We start from the raw sequence: 16,417 nt of genomic DNA on the forward strand, positions 1-16,417 counted from the left end.
CGCTGCCATTGTAAACAACCTCCAGCTGCCTTGTTTTTTTGAAGTGGCATGCAACCAGGTGCCCTCTTCTATGTCAGTTAAAGCAAGTTGGCGCCTAAACTAGTCTTTAAAGTGTTTCCGTGAGGCACCTCTGTAACGTCGACCACCTTTCAGCTCATGTGCCATGTCCAGGGTAACTGTTGGACCATAAGAAATCGCTGTTTGTAGTGCGGTCTTGCCACTGTATGTCTATCATGAAGCGCAAGCATCTTTGGTGAAAGCATTCAAGTATTCTTAGTTACTTTCTGTATAATACCCATGTCTTTTTGAGATATAAATACACTAGTTGAATAAAAGTTAAACAAAATAATAATTTTTAAAAATCTTTTTTTTTTTGCTGTTTCCTTGTGTGCACATTCTTTATTTCATATAAGTTCCATAGCAAAAAAAACAACAACTTTCTATGTAGTTACCTGAATGGATTTTTCTCCTCTAATTTCTGGTTTTGACTTTTTGAATTTCCATTTGGTTTTTGGTTTTGCAATTTTATGAGATCTAATAAAAAAGAACATATTACCCAATTACAATAAAGTAATCTCTTTCTTTGCCTTCTGTAACAAATTTAAATGCTAAATTGTCTCTAAATATCTTTAAACAAGCTATCATGATTCATCTTTTTTTTTCAATTACTCTTTTCATATTTCTTTGATTAGACATTATGTTTTCAAATAATTCTCCCATAGGTCTATTTGAATAGATTGTACCAGAATGTTTTACAAGTAGATGTATTTTAAAATGACATAAGGGTGCCATTTAAAAATCAGAATTCAGCTAAAGAGACATAAAAATGGTTAATCACTTGTTTCATAACTTTTGATATTTTACTTTCTTGAGCACGTGAAAGAGCATTGATGGCTAAACCAAAAATACCGGTATAGAGATATCAAATCCTTGTTCTTGTATGCAAATCCTAAAGGGAAACTCCAATGGCTTTTCAAATTTGAGTTACTGACATATTTAAATTCTGCATAAAAAGTTGCAAAAGTAAACATTTTTCCATTTTTTATTTAAATGCGTATAAACATTTATATTTAATAATTTAGACATTATATTCTTGACATCTAAAAAAAAAACTTTTGTTTGAGATTTTGTTTTTAGGATAGACATACATCACTTCCCTCAACAACACTGAAAGCAAATCTAGATCTAACCAATCATATCGCTTCATTCTTACAGTGGTGACAGCCTAGTCCATAGCTATGGTACAGTTATATTTATAGAGTTCTAAAAGCACTAGGATAACCAACTAGAGAATAAAAATAACATTTTCATCTACACCCCTCCATTTCCCATAAAAGTAAATAAATCATGTGTCTGACTGATTCGAACAATCTGGTCAGTGTTAGGATAGTGTAGTGTAGTCGGTCATGACAACACAACCAAAAGTTAGGTTTTTTTTATGTGTCAAGTGGTCAGGTGAAAAAATACACACTGCCATGGTTAGTCAAGCATGCAGATCTACTTTTAACACATATTTTTTTCTTTGCTTACATGTTTCTAGATCTAACTGCATAGACAACGATCTATTTCTTTTATGAGATTGTAAAGTTTACTGTATAATCTTCCGTTATACAGTACATCAATAGATTAAATAAATAGGTTTGTGCAATGTCACATAGAAACCCTGTGAAAATCTGACCAATTTGGATGCGCAGAAAAATCACGTCAGAAAAACGTAAATTACTAAGTTAATATTGAAAATAATTGTAAATTGTAAATCAAAACACATATTATATCAAAAATTGTCAAAACCATCGGAGTTTCCCTTTAAAGTTAGGCACAAAAAAAGAATTATTACACATACAGTTGCAATGAAAATAAATTTTACAGCAAAAGAAACAACATATTACCTTCGGTGTGGAGACCATTGATGTTGTCTAGTTTCTGTACTGGTAATGTTGGATGAGCCTGAAATGATTACAAGTTTATATTAATGAAATTAATAAAACCATAAATAATATTGATGTACTATGAAACAAAAATTTAAGGTACAGACATTCATCCTGGCTGCCTACTTTGTTTTTATTCTTAAAATGTGAAAGATATTAACATCTCATGAGAATGAGATAGTAAATAAGTAAATGAAAAGATGAAAGCATATAGCTATGAAGGTTCTCAAAGCCTGGCAGAGATGGGAGCAAGTAACTAGAAGTGTATACAAATATCACCAGGCAACAAGGAAACTATTTAATAATTAAGAGTATTTAAATTCAGGAATTTCAATGGGGTTTTTTTTATTACAAAGTAGCATAAGACAACTAGGCTTTCAGTGCCCCAGATACCAGGATATTAGAGGGAAATATTTTAGAACAGACAACCTTAAAACACTGTTTGATTGCATTGATCCTGGGAAAATACTGGACTTTATCTGGGAGGTGGGGTTGACTACTAAAATTTGAGTTGAGATTAGGCAAAGTACTTATAAATATATACATATTTACAACAGAATTTTATTAGATTGTTAAAATTTTTACTGTTTGAGTTGTGAGTAGACCTTACTTTTAGCACCTTGGGTGTGTAACTCCTAGCACAATATAGGGGAAGTAACTCTCTAGGGATTATGGGCACGACATGGCCTAAATTGTGCAGATGTGCAAAAAATCCAAAATATCAAATATCAGTGCAAGTAACTCAAGACAGCTCTTGCAAACCTTAATATCTCAACAGCAAGGAAACTGTTCTTCAATGGATTCCAGCACACATTGAGTTAGAAGGCAATGAAAAAGCAGACATACTGGCCAAAGATGGAAGAATGTACAAACAAATGAAAATCCCTCTCTACCCAGCAGAAGAAATGATGAGTGTAGAATAAATGAGAACTGGACCAGCTCACATCCCAATTACAAGATAAAGGGCGCCTATTATAAGCTATCTCGACATGACCAACGCATAATTTTTTTATCTCAGAAAGGGACACAATGAAACAACATATGTTCCGGAAGCTTAAAGTCAGGACAAGCGAAACCTGCCCATGTGGAGCATCACCAGAGAATGCTGACAATGTCCTTCAAAGGTACATACTGTATCAAGAGGCCCAAACAAGAACCGGGCCGCAAAACCCTCCTATAGAACAAAAACTATATGGAGAACTGTCTGATCAGGAAACCACTGCGCGGTTCATCGCAGATATAGGATTACTGATCTGAACCCTCCGACGTGTAAAATGAGAACGAAGAAGAAGATGAAGTGCAGGCCAATGGGAAAAGAAGACTAAACAGAGCTACAGATATTCTCTTGTTTTTTTTTTTTTTATTTACTTTCATACTCAATGATACTTGCTGAAAAAGATATTACTCATAAAATGATTAACTACTTAATGTCTTGACTAACTTACATTCCCTAGTGCATTTAGATCGTCATATTTAATGATGTTGGTCATATCTGGGTCAGTGTACTTAAAGTCGCCAGTTTCATCGAGGAACAGATCTTTGTCAAAATCTTCTCTTAACTTTCTCAGTTGTTCTTCTACTTTTCTTTTCTTGGCAGCTTCTTCTGCCATCCTCTTTTTTTTTTCTTCCTCAATCTCTCGAAGTTTTCTATTAGTTTCAGAGTATCAAAGAAATCAAAAGTCAAAAGTTACATTTCTCAAATTTTAATTTTACAATTGTTTTGTTATAATAGTAGACTCATCGACTGCAAAGGACAAGAAAATGGGAAAGAGCGGCCATATGTACAAATATTAGCAGTTGCCATAATTAAAAAATAAAGTTCTCCTTTCAGACCTTGTGATCTATAGGGCAGATGATGTAAAAGGTAATTTTTTTCTGTGGCCCACAGTAAACGAGGGTGTTATATGGCCAGCACAACGAACAAACGCCGCCTTTACTTTTCCCCAACTAGTGTCAGGTACCCACTAGAGCTGGGTAGAATCAGAGGTGCTCAAAGATCACAAAATTAAAAGTCCCAGTCTTCACCAGGATTTGAACCCGGGACTCATAAAACTTTATTGATAAATCATTTAAAATTAGGGTTGTCTAGCAATGAGCTTGGGAGACATATTTTTTTTCTATAAAGATGAACTTTTGTAGTCTTACAAAAAAGAAAGTAAAGCAATTTATCTTAAGTAATAATTTTTATTTCTGAACAAACTTTTGTTTTCAAAATAAAGTGTGCTCCTATAGCATTTTTTTAAATGTCATGGGAAAAGGATTCCATGCTGCCAATAGGTGCTCAGCAAACACAACTGTGATTGAGTTGCGATTTGAACTCATATCCCCTTGTTAGGTAGCCAAGCAGTTTCTGCCACTCAACCACACATCCCTTCTTTCTAGAGCGATTTTTTTTATCTTAAGGATTTTGAAACTGGAAGCAGGAACTTATAAGTTATAGTATCACTTATTTTTCAATTATAGATTCAAGATGTATTTAAGCTATGAGTAAAGCAGACTTTAAGATGACCACTGATCTCTTGTTTTATAGCAATTAACAATTTTTAAAGGTAGCTTATTCAAAATGATTATGTATTAGCAGCAAATGTCAAGTTTTAATTGTGTGTATAATATCATTTAACCAGCAAATATCAGTAGATTTGTTCTTAATAAAGTTACGAATACAGATGTTATAACCAGATCCTGAATATAATCAAGCCTTGTTGGGACTTTAAGTTGTTTAAAAATATCCTATAGTTAACACAACTGATAAAAAAGGCCAATGCATTACAATAAAATTTTTAAACTGCCAAAATTTCACTAAAAGTTGATTGAATGTAGTGATGTTTTTTTACTGTAAATGTTAAATAAATAAAATGATGTTAAAAAACTACATCTTACCTTCTCTCTTCTTCTCTTCTCAACTCTTCCAATTGTCTCTTCCTTTCCTCTTCTTCTCTGGCTTCTCTCTCTTTTTTTTCTTTTTCTTCTTGCTGCAATCTCTTTTTCTCAATCTTCTCTCGTTTCTCTCTTTCTTTGCGCTCCAGCTCCTCACGAATCTCGTTGGCCTCCTGAAACATAGGATTTTTAAAAAGCCAATAACTCAGTGAGAGATTGATGATTTTTCCCCCCATGCTTAAAAAAAAATGGATTCATCGGAGTAAGATAGATAGTGTATTTACTAATAAATGTGAATAACATATAGAAAAATATGAAATATATAAGCACAGTAAATTAAAGTCACATCTGATTATATATATTAATAAACATTTCTGTAATCAGGAAAAGATTTCTATGTCTACAACTTCATGTGAGAATCATTCCTTCATGATAAAGTGATAATTATTTAATGTGAATTTCAGGTTTAGCCCTATGCCTTAATGTCACTGTAAAGTATAATATATCTTGTGATTACTGTAGCATTATAATAAGCATTATAAAAATAAAAACTAGTTAAATTAGAGTCTTCTACATTAATTGAGTTTCTAATAGAGGATAAAATATTAAAGGAATACAGTATTTATAAACAAACTACTATATATATAGAAAAGAAAAGTGTGTTTTTTTATTAATAAATTGTTTATTCTTCTTCTTGAAACTGTCAGGTAGAGTTGAGCCTTCGGCTCTTGGAACTCTAGGCCAGCAAAAGTGAACAAGAGCTCTCTCTCACCGGCCTGGGTCAGACTCGTGGCAAGAGGCCGCGTACACTAAAGACCCCCGCCATTTTCCTTTTCTATACCAGGCTAACCGTGCGGGGCACGCCATTTATGTAACAGCCCCTTGAGGAACAGCGCCTGGATTGTGACAAGGTTGTGGGAGCTTTTTTACAACTCCGCGCAGTGCAATGAGGATGCTCTCGCACCCCCTTAGGCACCCCCACGGGAGTCATAAATTGTTTATAAAATCTAGGTAAGAAAATGTACTGATCAGTTTTTATTTTCTTAGGATTAATGAATTTATGTCACAGAATAATTTATATGCGTATCACAATTTAAAAAATCAACATTTATCTAAGGGTCAATGTGCTTTTACAATCATTTATACAAATAATTACAATTTTAGAGTTAGAATAAATTGTGTAAATTTTTAACATACCAATTCTATAATGAAAACTTATTGATCTAAAAGATACTGCCAGATTAACACTTTCTCACTAGAAATTATGTATTATACAATTATTTTAACATCCTATAAGAAAAAACTGGGCTTCTAAAGATACTATGCAGTTAAAACTATAAAATGAACAATTTGTATAATCCAAAAAAACAAAATAACCAAGAAACTGCTGAGCAGTTCAAAATTGCAGAATAAAGTATTCATATAATTAAAAAAAATGTTTAAACATACAAAATCTTCATCAAAAAAATTATGTAACGTTTATTATGTCATTCAAACCAACTTATGGAATGAATTAAAAGATTACAAAGATTTCAAATTGTCATGGGAATATTTATTAGCATAACCCTTAATAATAGTCAGCCAAGAAAATAATTTGATTTATAGACATTGTTATGACTAAAAAAAATCATCTTAATAATCACATCTAGATACTATTGTATTGAGTGTTGTAGCACTGCAAATACTGTATTTCAAGACCTAGAAATTTGTAGAGTTTCACATAGTAGATCAATATTTTATGCTTTCCCAAACAATTTTCTTGTATTAAATCTAGTCAGGTGGGCACATTGGATATTCTCAGATCCCAAAATAAAAATATGAACTTGATCTTCAGTTTATAAGCCAAGTAGTATATTACATCAGCTTGACCATCAGCTTTTTTAGCTGGAAAGAAATTCTGAGGAATTTCAATGTAATGGTGAAATATACTTGAGAATAGTCCCAAAGGTGAAGTTATACTACATAGCATCAAGCATGTAGAGATTTAAATGTAGTGGCAGAGTATACTTTTAAATAGTCTTAAAGGTGATGCAACACCCCTAAGCATCATGCTTGTAGAGTTTTAAATGTAATGGTGGACTATAGTTTAAGAGAGCATCACAGGACGAAGCTTTTAGAGATCTAATCTTTACCTTTTCTCTCTGTTTCTGCTCCATCAGAATCTGTTTTTTACTTTTTTTCACAGTAGTCTCTTCAAGTTTGACTTTCTGGTGAAGGAATGCAGAAGGAAGAGAGATGAGTTGCAAACAATCAAATGCATACATAAAGGTCAGTAATTTTTATCACACAAAACAAAGAAAACAGAAAACTAGCAAAATATAAAAATTTCCTTAAAAAAAAAAAAAGAAGCTAAGGGAAAGAACTCTGCACTTACAACTATATATCTCAAATAATGTACACGTTTTTTGCCTTATTTGATAAAAAAATAATTACAAATAATTAATTGACCAATTGGTTACTTTTTAAATTGTATTGTTAAGTACAATAAATAATTGTTTAAGGTTGCAACTTGATCCAAGAATAAGTGTGGGAGAAATAATGTGTTCAATTATCTAAGGGAACAAGACCCTACATATTCAGACATATCTGTGAATACTGAAGGATTAATTTCCCTTGTTGGTATCAAACAAGATGATGAATTGCCAGAAATGGTTAATTTTTTTCTAATTGATTCATATCTTGTCTATAGTAAAGTAAAGGTAAAGGTCATCTGTTTCTGTGGCCCACGGTTAACGAGGGTGTCATGTGGCCAACACAACGACCAACCGCCTTTACTTTTCCCCAACGAATGTCAGGTACCCATTAGAGCTGGGTGGACTCAGAGGTGCTCAAAGATCACAAAATTAAAAGTCCCAGTCTTCACCGGGATTTGAACCCGGGACTCCTGGTTCAGAAGCCAAGCGCTTTACCGCAAAGCCACAGCGCCTCCATATCTTGTCTATGCTAATGAATAAATGGGAAAAGTTTTAACTCGATCTGAGAATGGATGTGGAAGAAACAATGTGTACTAACTTTTTACCAGACAGACAGATAGACAGAGTGACTTGATATAAGCGTTGTAAAAAAAAATATATAGTATTTCTTAATTGTTAGAAACAGAAAGATGATGAAGCTGTCAGACTTAAGAAAAAGAATTACAAGAAGTAGTAGTGATTAGATCCCTGGTGCATAGTGTCATGCCTCAGTGGAAGAGAACTGACCTAGGTATTAGGTCAAAAAGTGTATACATAAGAAAAAAAATTGTTTATTGTTAAACTGTAAACAAATAGGTATAAAGAAAAAAAACAAAAATTGGTTGAAGGTCGAGGAAAAGAAAAGACTAACAATGATCTTAACAATCCAGAAAAATTTTACATATGATACTGATATGATACATAACTAATTATCAGGGTCATTTTTCATTATTATTTTGTGATTTTATTGTTCATTATTATAACGTGATGGATAGTTATTGAGAGTCAGTACTTTCACTTTTTAAACAATTTATATAATATTTCAGTCGAATCAATTTTCTATTTGTACAAGTAATTTTATTTTATGGCTGTATATCTTCAAAATGCATATGTCATGTAATTTAGGAGACAATACTACTTTCCAAAACAAACCATCACGCACAGTATTGAAGCATTACTTCTTCAACAACTGCACTAATATTGCCCTATTATTCAACCATGCTAAAAGCTGACTTTTATTTACCTATTGTTCAACAACTGCACTAATATTGCCCTATTATTCAACCATGCTAAAAGCCGACTTTTATTTACCTATTGTTCAACAACTGCACTAATATTGCCCTATTATTCAACCATGCTAAAAGCCGACTTTTATTTACCTATTGTTCAACAACTGCACTAATATTGTCCTATTATCCAACCATGCTAAAAGCTGACTTTTATTTACCTATTGCTCAACAACTGCATTAATATTGCACTATTTTTCAACCATGCTAAAAGCTGACTTTTATTTACCTTATTAACTTCAGCGGAGCTATTGGGGACTGGACTATCTCTAGCAGAGTTTGAGGCAGATGAACCTTCTGGGCTGTACTCTTTTGATAAAGACTGGGAGCTGTCAACAAAATATCAACAAAAATAGTAAAAATGTTAAAACAAACTTTAAAAAAAAAATTAACAATCCTAGTTCAATCCTAGTTCAAAGTAAAACTTTGAGTCAACATATACAAACTCAACGTAGACAACATATGCAAACTTAACTAATAAAAAGTCAGTTAAATTTTGTCAAACAATTTTTTTTGCACAATAGAAATTTTCTTTTTGACAAATACAATTTTTATGGAGCAATTTTCATTAAACATTTACAATAAATTCTAAAGACAATACTAAATAGAAACTCACTTAGAAGCACTTGTGGAATTTAGTTGGGTAGATGGGTTAGAATCAACATGTGTGGCTGGTTTGCTTTTGCCTTTGATGAAAAAGAAAATTGAGATTTATGAGATCTAGGTTTATTTATATCAAAGTATTTTGCAGAAACTTAGAACAGTGGTTCTCAACCTGTGGATCTTGACTCCCTTGGGGTCAAATGTCATTTTGCGACAGACTGCATAAGACCAAGTGAAGTATAAACTTTTTTCCTATTCAAACCTATAAAACTTGACATTGTACAAAATATTTTTTAAATATAATTTATCCTTTAAGGATAGATGTTGCAAAAATAGAAGAATGATTTCAGATATTTTGTCGCAGCATCAATATTTTTAACAGTTTAAATTACTGTCCATCAAATAGCATAATACAACACTATGCCATAGCAGAATCATAGATATTATTTTTATATTATGACTGTTTATAATTAATTGGCTTAATAGGCAAGAAAATATATCAATGCTTTTCAATAGTCTTAAAAATATAAAAAAAAAAAAAGTAAATAAATGCAAGATAAAATGTCACTTGTTTTAATTTAATTATAACCAGAAACATATGATTTCCATGACGTACAAAAATAACTGAACTACTCCATTCAAATGATTAGCCAACTCACTATAAGTCCATTAAATCCAAATTCTTGACCACTAAGGATACACCTGCAAGTCTTACTTTACAGCATAAATCCTGACAACATCTTATTTATTCCTAATAAACCATAAGTACAAGAATTACAAAGATGGCAAAAGGAAACACATCTATTTTAATTCAATGTATTGAATACTCTTGGCTAAAACATTTTTTGCTTTTTCTTCAAATTTGTAACTAACTCTTGACATTTTCTTTTCCAGCTGATAAACTGTTTTGAAAACTCAGCATTCAAGCTCAATCTAATAATTTTTCAACAGCATTCATTGTTTAATTTCTGATAGGACTGATGAAAAGTTTTGAACCATACTGCTATTATTTTATTTTTTTAACAAATACACACCCACACACAAAATCCCCTCAAATCTACAAAGAAACATTGTTATGATGGGGAAGCTAAGAATCTGTGTGACAATGACATATAGTAATCAAGATTTTGATTCAATTTTTGGAGTAAAATATCATAAACATAGAAATGATTTAAAATATCAGAAACTTGAAAATGATTCTAATAGAAAAAGTGTACATGTTGGAGAATGCAGACATTATGTTGGCTGGCCACATGCAACACAAATTCAATAGTAGTATGGTGTAGGTGAGAAAAAAGAAAATGACAGCGTAAGTAGTACTAAAATATTACCTGCATCTGCTGCCATTTTTTCAGCTCTTTTAGCATTGCGGTTCTTTTTCTTTGCAGATTTTCCAGTCTTCTTGTTCTCATGGTAATACTGCCCATGCTGCTCATTGGCTGTCGTGAAATTGAGGTCCTGACGATAAAACTGACTAGGGCCGGCCTCAGCACCTTTCTGCTGACCACTGGTTGAGTGGAAGGAATAGGATGGGGTGTAGGGTCTAGAATTTACTGAAGAATGCATATTTTTTGATGCACTGACAAAATAGTCATCTTCACTATCATCATCTTCAGAATCACCATCATCTTCATCATCATAGTAGCCATAAAAAGGATTTCTTTGAAAAGCATCTTTAAAAAAAAAGGATAATTAAAAGCTTACTTGGTTATATGAAAAATGTGTGACAATTCTAAATGAAGAAGATTAACATGTCATAAAAACATATTTCTACTGGTTGTGTTGAAGGAATGGGAGGGGGCAAAGGGTCGAGAATTAGCTGAAGAATGCATACTTTTTGACGCACTGACAAAATAGTCATCTTTACTATCAGCATCTTTAGAATCATCATCATCGTCATAATTGTAGAAGTCATAAAAAGGATTTCTTTGAAAAGCAAAAGCTTCCTTGGTTATAGTGAAAATATGTGACAATTCTAAACAAAGAAAATTAAAGTCATAAAATTAACATGACATAGACATATTTTTCACATAGTATTAACATCTTTGAAAAATGAAAATAACTGTGTATTAAGCTACGATTTAGATTTCAAAATGTTAATAATTTAAAAAAGCTTTTCTTTATTTACACCATAAGCTTTTACCTCACAGGACTACTAACTCAACACACCAATGTCGTTCTATTTGTCAAATCCCGTAAAACTAGAGAGATGGATTTTTGTTACTTTTTGCTTCCAGTCAGATTGTTTTAAAAATATAATGATCAGAAATCATAACAAATAGATGTAGAACACATATGCCCAAAATACAACTGCGACAAGAGTGTGGTGAATGTATTTAACCCAAAGGAATATAGAAGGTTGGACATGTACAACATCAACATCATGAATGTGTGTATTTCAAGATGTGCCAGATCTAAGTGTAGACAAATTAGTTTAGATCCATAACATTTTTATTTCTTACAATGATGCAAGTCTATTCATTGTTCAAAGACTTAAGATGAAGACCAAAGTAAAATATGACTGCACCAGAAAATACCTTAAATGAAGAGGACCTTCAATAGAGGTTGTCCCTCTGCTAAAACTTTGGCATCAGCATTAATGTAAAAAAGACAGAAGGGTTGCATCATCCTCTTCCAAATAAATCAGTCACAGAACCAGATATTCACACAGATGGTAAAAAAAAAAGCAAGTATCATATGAGAAAATGACAACATAGATGATGAGGTAGACCTCCATGTTGCACATGCCAGTGCTGCTTTTGGCAGACTTCAAAGAACAAGTATGGCAACAGAAAAGACTCAGGACCTTATATTCCACCACATCAAAAAGCTAAACTGCTTCCAAATACGCTGTCTAAGAACTGGTTTGACCACATATAAGAGGTTGAAACCCAACAGTTGTCACATGAATAGTATCCACACAACAGCAAAAAGGTCAAAATTTCAATGGGTAGGACATGTAATCCATATGCGGGAAAGTTGTCTTCCCATATGACTTCTTTATGGGGAGCTATGTGCTGAATAAATAAAAATCAGTAAAGATACTGATGATCGATAATTCATCAAAGAATACAAAATATTTGGAACAATGACTCAGATAGATAGCTTATATTGTCCCTTATATTGTGGTTTACAAATACTTTTCTGGATTAAATTATTGTTAGACTTTCTTTTAAGCTTCTTAAACTTCTATCTGAATCTTATCTAAATATTTCTAAATTAGGTTTGTTTACTTCAATATTTCTCTACGTTTTTTTTTTTACCTCAGACAAACACACAATATGATTTAATAACTAGGTCAGCTCTTCTTCTCCAGTCTTGCACACTAAGATGTGTAATGTGACTAGCTCTCTCTTTCCCTTCTGGCTAACACTGAAGTGTGACATTTGGCTTAATCCATGTCTCTCATAAGTCATTAAGAAAATGTGAAACATCATTAATGTTATTTTTCTCCAAATGTCATGGTAGCTAAAACCTATTTTATTTGACTTTTCTTTGAATTTACTTTATTGGACAGCTGACTGGTTGAATAGTATGTTCTTTAGACTGTCATCACGATAGCCTCGCCCCAAGTTTAAACCTTACCTTTATCCATTCCCTGCCATCCTGCATGAGGTTTGGTCTATGATATAATAATCTTCATTTTCAAAGGACTATCTGAGATTTATGAAACAAAAACAAGTTCAAGATCCACACTTCAACATATGAGAAAATCTACTTACTAGTTTGATGGGAAGTATGATGATGGAAAGTGGGATGAAATATCCATGGAAACAAGTTCTGAAAAATATTGATCTGAAAAAAAAATCATACAATGGCTTAATGTTATTTATGAAAACAAAATCTTTTAGAATAATTTGTGGAACAGTATATATGTCATCAAAGAAAATATATTTTTTATATTAAAAAAAAAAAGGAAAATAAAAAAAAATATAAAATTCTGTTTTTACCAGTAAATGTTTCCAGCTGTTTTAGAATTTTTGTGTAATCTACCAATCTGCTAGATTAACCTTAAGATGGAGTTAACCCATGATCTATTTTTTGTCATACATACAGCACTTTAAAAGATATTGACAGTGATCCCTTGCAGGCATAACTTTATGGTATTAATACATCATGGACCCAGGCACACTCATATTCACTACATTACTCTATAGGGTCCAGTAGCACAGATCTCTGAATTAAAAAATCTAACTAGATTTTCATTAAAAAGCATTTAAGGGAGGGTGATCCACATTTTAAAATATGCCATTGAGGGGAGAGCATTTGGTTAATTGTTGCACTCCATCAAACCGGATAACCACTTTAGGAAAATATATACACAAGAAATATATGTGGAAAAAGCAAAATCCATTAAAAACAAAGGATAATCAAAACAATTAAAATAGAAATAATTACAGAATAAAGGATTAAGTGTAGAAATAAATTCTTCAACAAAAATAGATTCACTTACCAAGTCACTATCCATTGTGTCATTGATCAAAGAATCCCCTAAAAATGCAAATAAATTTCTACCATTACTATGTATTAAACAATCTTATAATATACGTTTTACAACTAAAGATATAATAACCCATCGATCACTTTGTGGATTGGTAATTGATAGTCATATTAAACTTATTCAGTGGACAATACTTGTAAAGTAAAAATCATGAATAGTATTTCTGTATAATTTGGTGAAGAAAGGAATCAGAATGTCTAATTATCTGATACAACAACCCTAAAACACTGATTTGGTTACTTATAATAATGACATTTTTAAAAAGGCGACATATTATCCAGGCATATTCATAAAATAATGTAGAAATTCATTTTATCATCTTCACCATGTAATGTTTTTAACCTCCCATATTAATCAAAGTTAATCTTTACAACCATGCCCTTAGCAATTCAGGGCAATATATCAGGCTTTTGCCTACTAATGACTTCTCTTCGGGGAAAAAAAATTGACTTGAGGCATTTGGTTTTACATTTGATAAAAAAGGCCAATGATCATCATTTCCAAGTGAGATAATGTAGAATGTTGCACTCACCCTCAGTCAAGTATCTGTAAGCAGCAGAAATTTTTTTGAACTTATCAACTGCCTCTGGATCTGAATTCTGTACAAAAAAAAAAAAAGACATTTAGTTTGTATTGAACAACCAATTGTTTATAAGTCATTTCTTTAATTCTTTCTCTCCTAACTGATGATACCAACGTTGATTCCACTAGAATGTGGTAAATAATTACGGAGAGAAAGAGTTAATACTAACTAAGAGTTAGGATGAGGGTTATCTTTTAAGATGAAATTAAATTTCCAGGTAAATCTGTCTTTAAAACAGACCCATAAAGTTCAATAAAAAATTATCTCTTTTGACAACTGAACCAAAATCATGATTACGTTTCACTCTAATTTTTTTTTTAATGCAAATGAAGCCTGGATAAATTTTTAGTTTTAAAGTGTCACAAGCCATTTTATTTACAGTAAAAGTTTTAGATCCTATGACGATGCAGCAAAAGAACAACAAAAACTGACATATGGCATCAAGAAATATTGTGAAGCACAGCTATTCAAAATACTATTTAAGGAAGACGCTTAAAGATTCTGTAGTTGTACTTTTATTCATTTGATTGGCTTGATAAATATATTTCAAGTGGAACTATTACGTTTGAATACAGTAATTCAGAGAAAAAAAATGTCAATGTAAACTTCCAATTGAAAAAAAAACACACATAAAAACAAAAACCTTATTAAATGGAAACTTAAAGTGGAACAAAATTTTAAGGATGAAAATATATGGTAGTTTTTTCTAACAGTAAGATTGACAGATCAACCTAGTTAATATTATAACAGAGCAAACTGAGTTATAATGTAAAAGACCTTGAGCTTGCTTATTTAACTATAAGTAATTAATTGTTTTCTGGCCTTAATTTAATTCAAACAAGTAGCAGACTAATAGACCACTATTTCAACTAATTATCAAACAGAAAGCTTTTAAAATTAATTTATAAGATGATTTAATGTCTTTTTTTTCTCTCATATCTCTTCTATACAAACAATCTGTACAACTCATTTGAATTACCTTATCAGGATGATATTTTAAGGCTGCTTTCCTGTATGCTTTTTTGATCTCATCTGAATATAAAAAAAATATATATAAGCAGACAGCATTTACTTTTGGTAGCATTGTTAGAAGTAGGGGGTGTTGTGACTGAGTGATAAAGTGCTTGGCTTCCATATGAAGGGTCATAAGTTCGAGTACCTAACACCAGCTCGAAAAAAGTGAAGAGGTTGGTCATTGTGATGGTCACATGACACCCTCATTTAGCAAGGGCCACAGAAACTCATAACCATAGATCTCATAGTCTGAAAGAGGTACTTTTACTTTTTTAAAATTAAAAGTAAAAAATGAGCAAACACCTAAGCTTATGCAAACTGCCTTGAAAGGTAACAGAAGATGTTCTGGAGGGCTATGAAGGTACTGTAAGCATGAAGGTACTATAAGCATTGGCAGAAGAAGAATTACTAACTTCGTGGACAACATAGATTGTCTGGCAGCGACAAAAGAAAAGCTAGCTGACTTAGTGATGCGCATATACAAGACTTCTGTAGCATATGGTATAAGATTTATTATTGTTAGTCTACATCTGTTACAAATTTAATTACATGACTGATCCAAACTAATTGATACACTTGATATAAGCTTTTGGTTTTTAAAGTTTTTAAGGGTTTGTTTTTTTTTGCTTTTATTTTGTACATATGTTTGGATGAAACTGTTCAATGAATCTGTAAACAAATATTTTGAGAGAAAAGATTTAAATTTTCAAGAAAGCTACACAGTGACCCATTGTATATTTTTTAATGTTAAATGTCAAAAAAACTAAAGAAATAATAATCAATTTTATAGGGAAAAGAAGGAAAATGACATAGATTCTGCAGATGGAGAGAACACTGAAATAGTGAAAACTAATAAATACCTTGACACTGTCGTAAACAATAAATTAAATTTTACTGCAAATACTATTATATCCCCAAATAACAAAAATCACAATTACTAAGAAAATTGACTAGACTCCTCCTTTAGTGTTAGCAAAAAGGTCTTATCCTTGTTTTATTATGCTCACATTTGCAGTTTCAATATACCTGCCTAGTATGTCTATCTGAACTTAAAAATTAATATAGTAAAAGCTTCTAGTAAGGTCATTGGTAACAAACAAACCCCATTAATAAGTTGAAAATTTTTTTTAAATAACAAGGTTACAAAGTTTGTGTGGGAACACAAACTCAAA

General features: G+C 31.8%; 1 protein-coding gene across 6 annotated transcripts in view; it reads right to left on the reverse strand.

Moving 5' to 3' along the window:
* The window catches only part of LOC106074719 (GRB10-interacting GYF protein 2-like), a 33,156-nt gene that overhangs the window by 7,472 nt on the left and 9,267 nt on the right, over positions 1 to 16,417 (reverse strand). For 5 of the 6 annotated variants that reach the window (XM_056015016.1, XM_056015014.1, XM_056015013.1 and 2 more), the window contains exons 3-15: positions 15,211 to 15,263; positions 14,181 to 14,247; positions 13,601 to 13,638; positions 12,870 to 12,942; positions 10,982 to 11,122; positions 10,479 to 10,820; positions 9,161 to 9,230; positions 8,774 to 8,873; positions 6,938 to 7,012; positions 4,809 to 4,978; positions 3,374 to 3,575; positions 1,890 to 1,947; positions 453 to 534 (exon numbers count right to left, since the gene is read on the reverse strand). In XM_056015016.1, coding sequence (XP_055870991.1) covers positions 453 to 534; positions 1,890 to 1,947; positions 3,374 to 3,575; positions 4,809 to 4,978; positions 6,938 to 7,012; positions 8,774 to 8,873; positions 9,161 to 9,230; positions 10,479 to 10,820; positions 10,982 to 11,122; positions 12,870 to 12,942; positions 13,601 to 13,638; positions 14,181 to 14,247; positions 15,211 to 15,263 — 1,471 coding nt within the window. The remainder of the gene's footprint in view (positions 1 to 452; positions 535 to 1,889; positions 1,948 to 3,373; positions 3,576 to 4,808; positions 4,979 to 6,937; positions 7,013 to 8,773; positions 8,874 to 9,160; positions 9,231 to 10,478; positions 10,821 to 10,981; positions 11,123 to 12,869; positions 12,943 to 13,600; positions 13,639 to 14,180; positions 14,248 to 15,210; positions 15,264 to 16,417) is intronic. The other variant, XM_056015018.1, reaches the window with a different exon arrangement.

Source organism: Biomphalaria glabrata, chromosome 17, assembly GCF_947242115.1.
Source record: "Biomphalaria glabrata chromosome 17, xgBioGlab47.1, whole genome shotgun sequence".
Lineage (NCBI taxonomy): Eukaryota > Metazoa > Mollusca > Gastropoda > Planorbidae > Biomphalaria > Biomphalaria glabrata.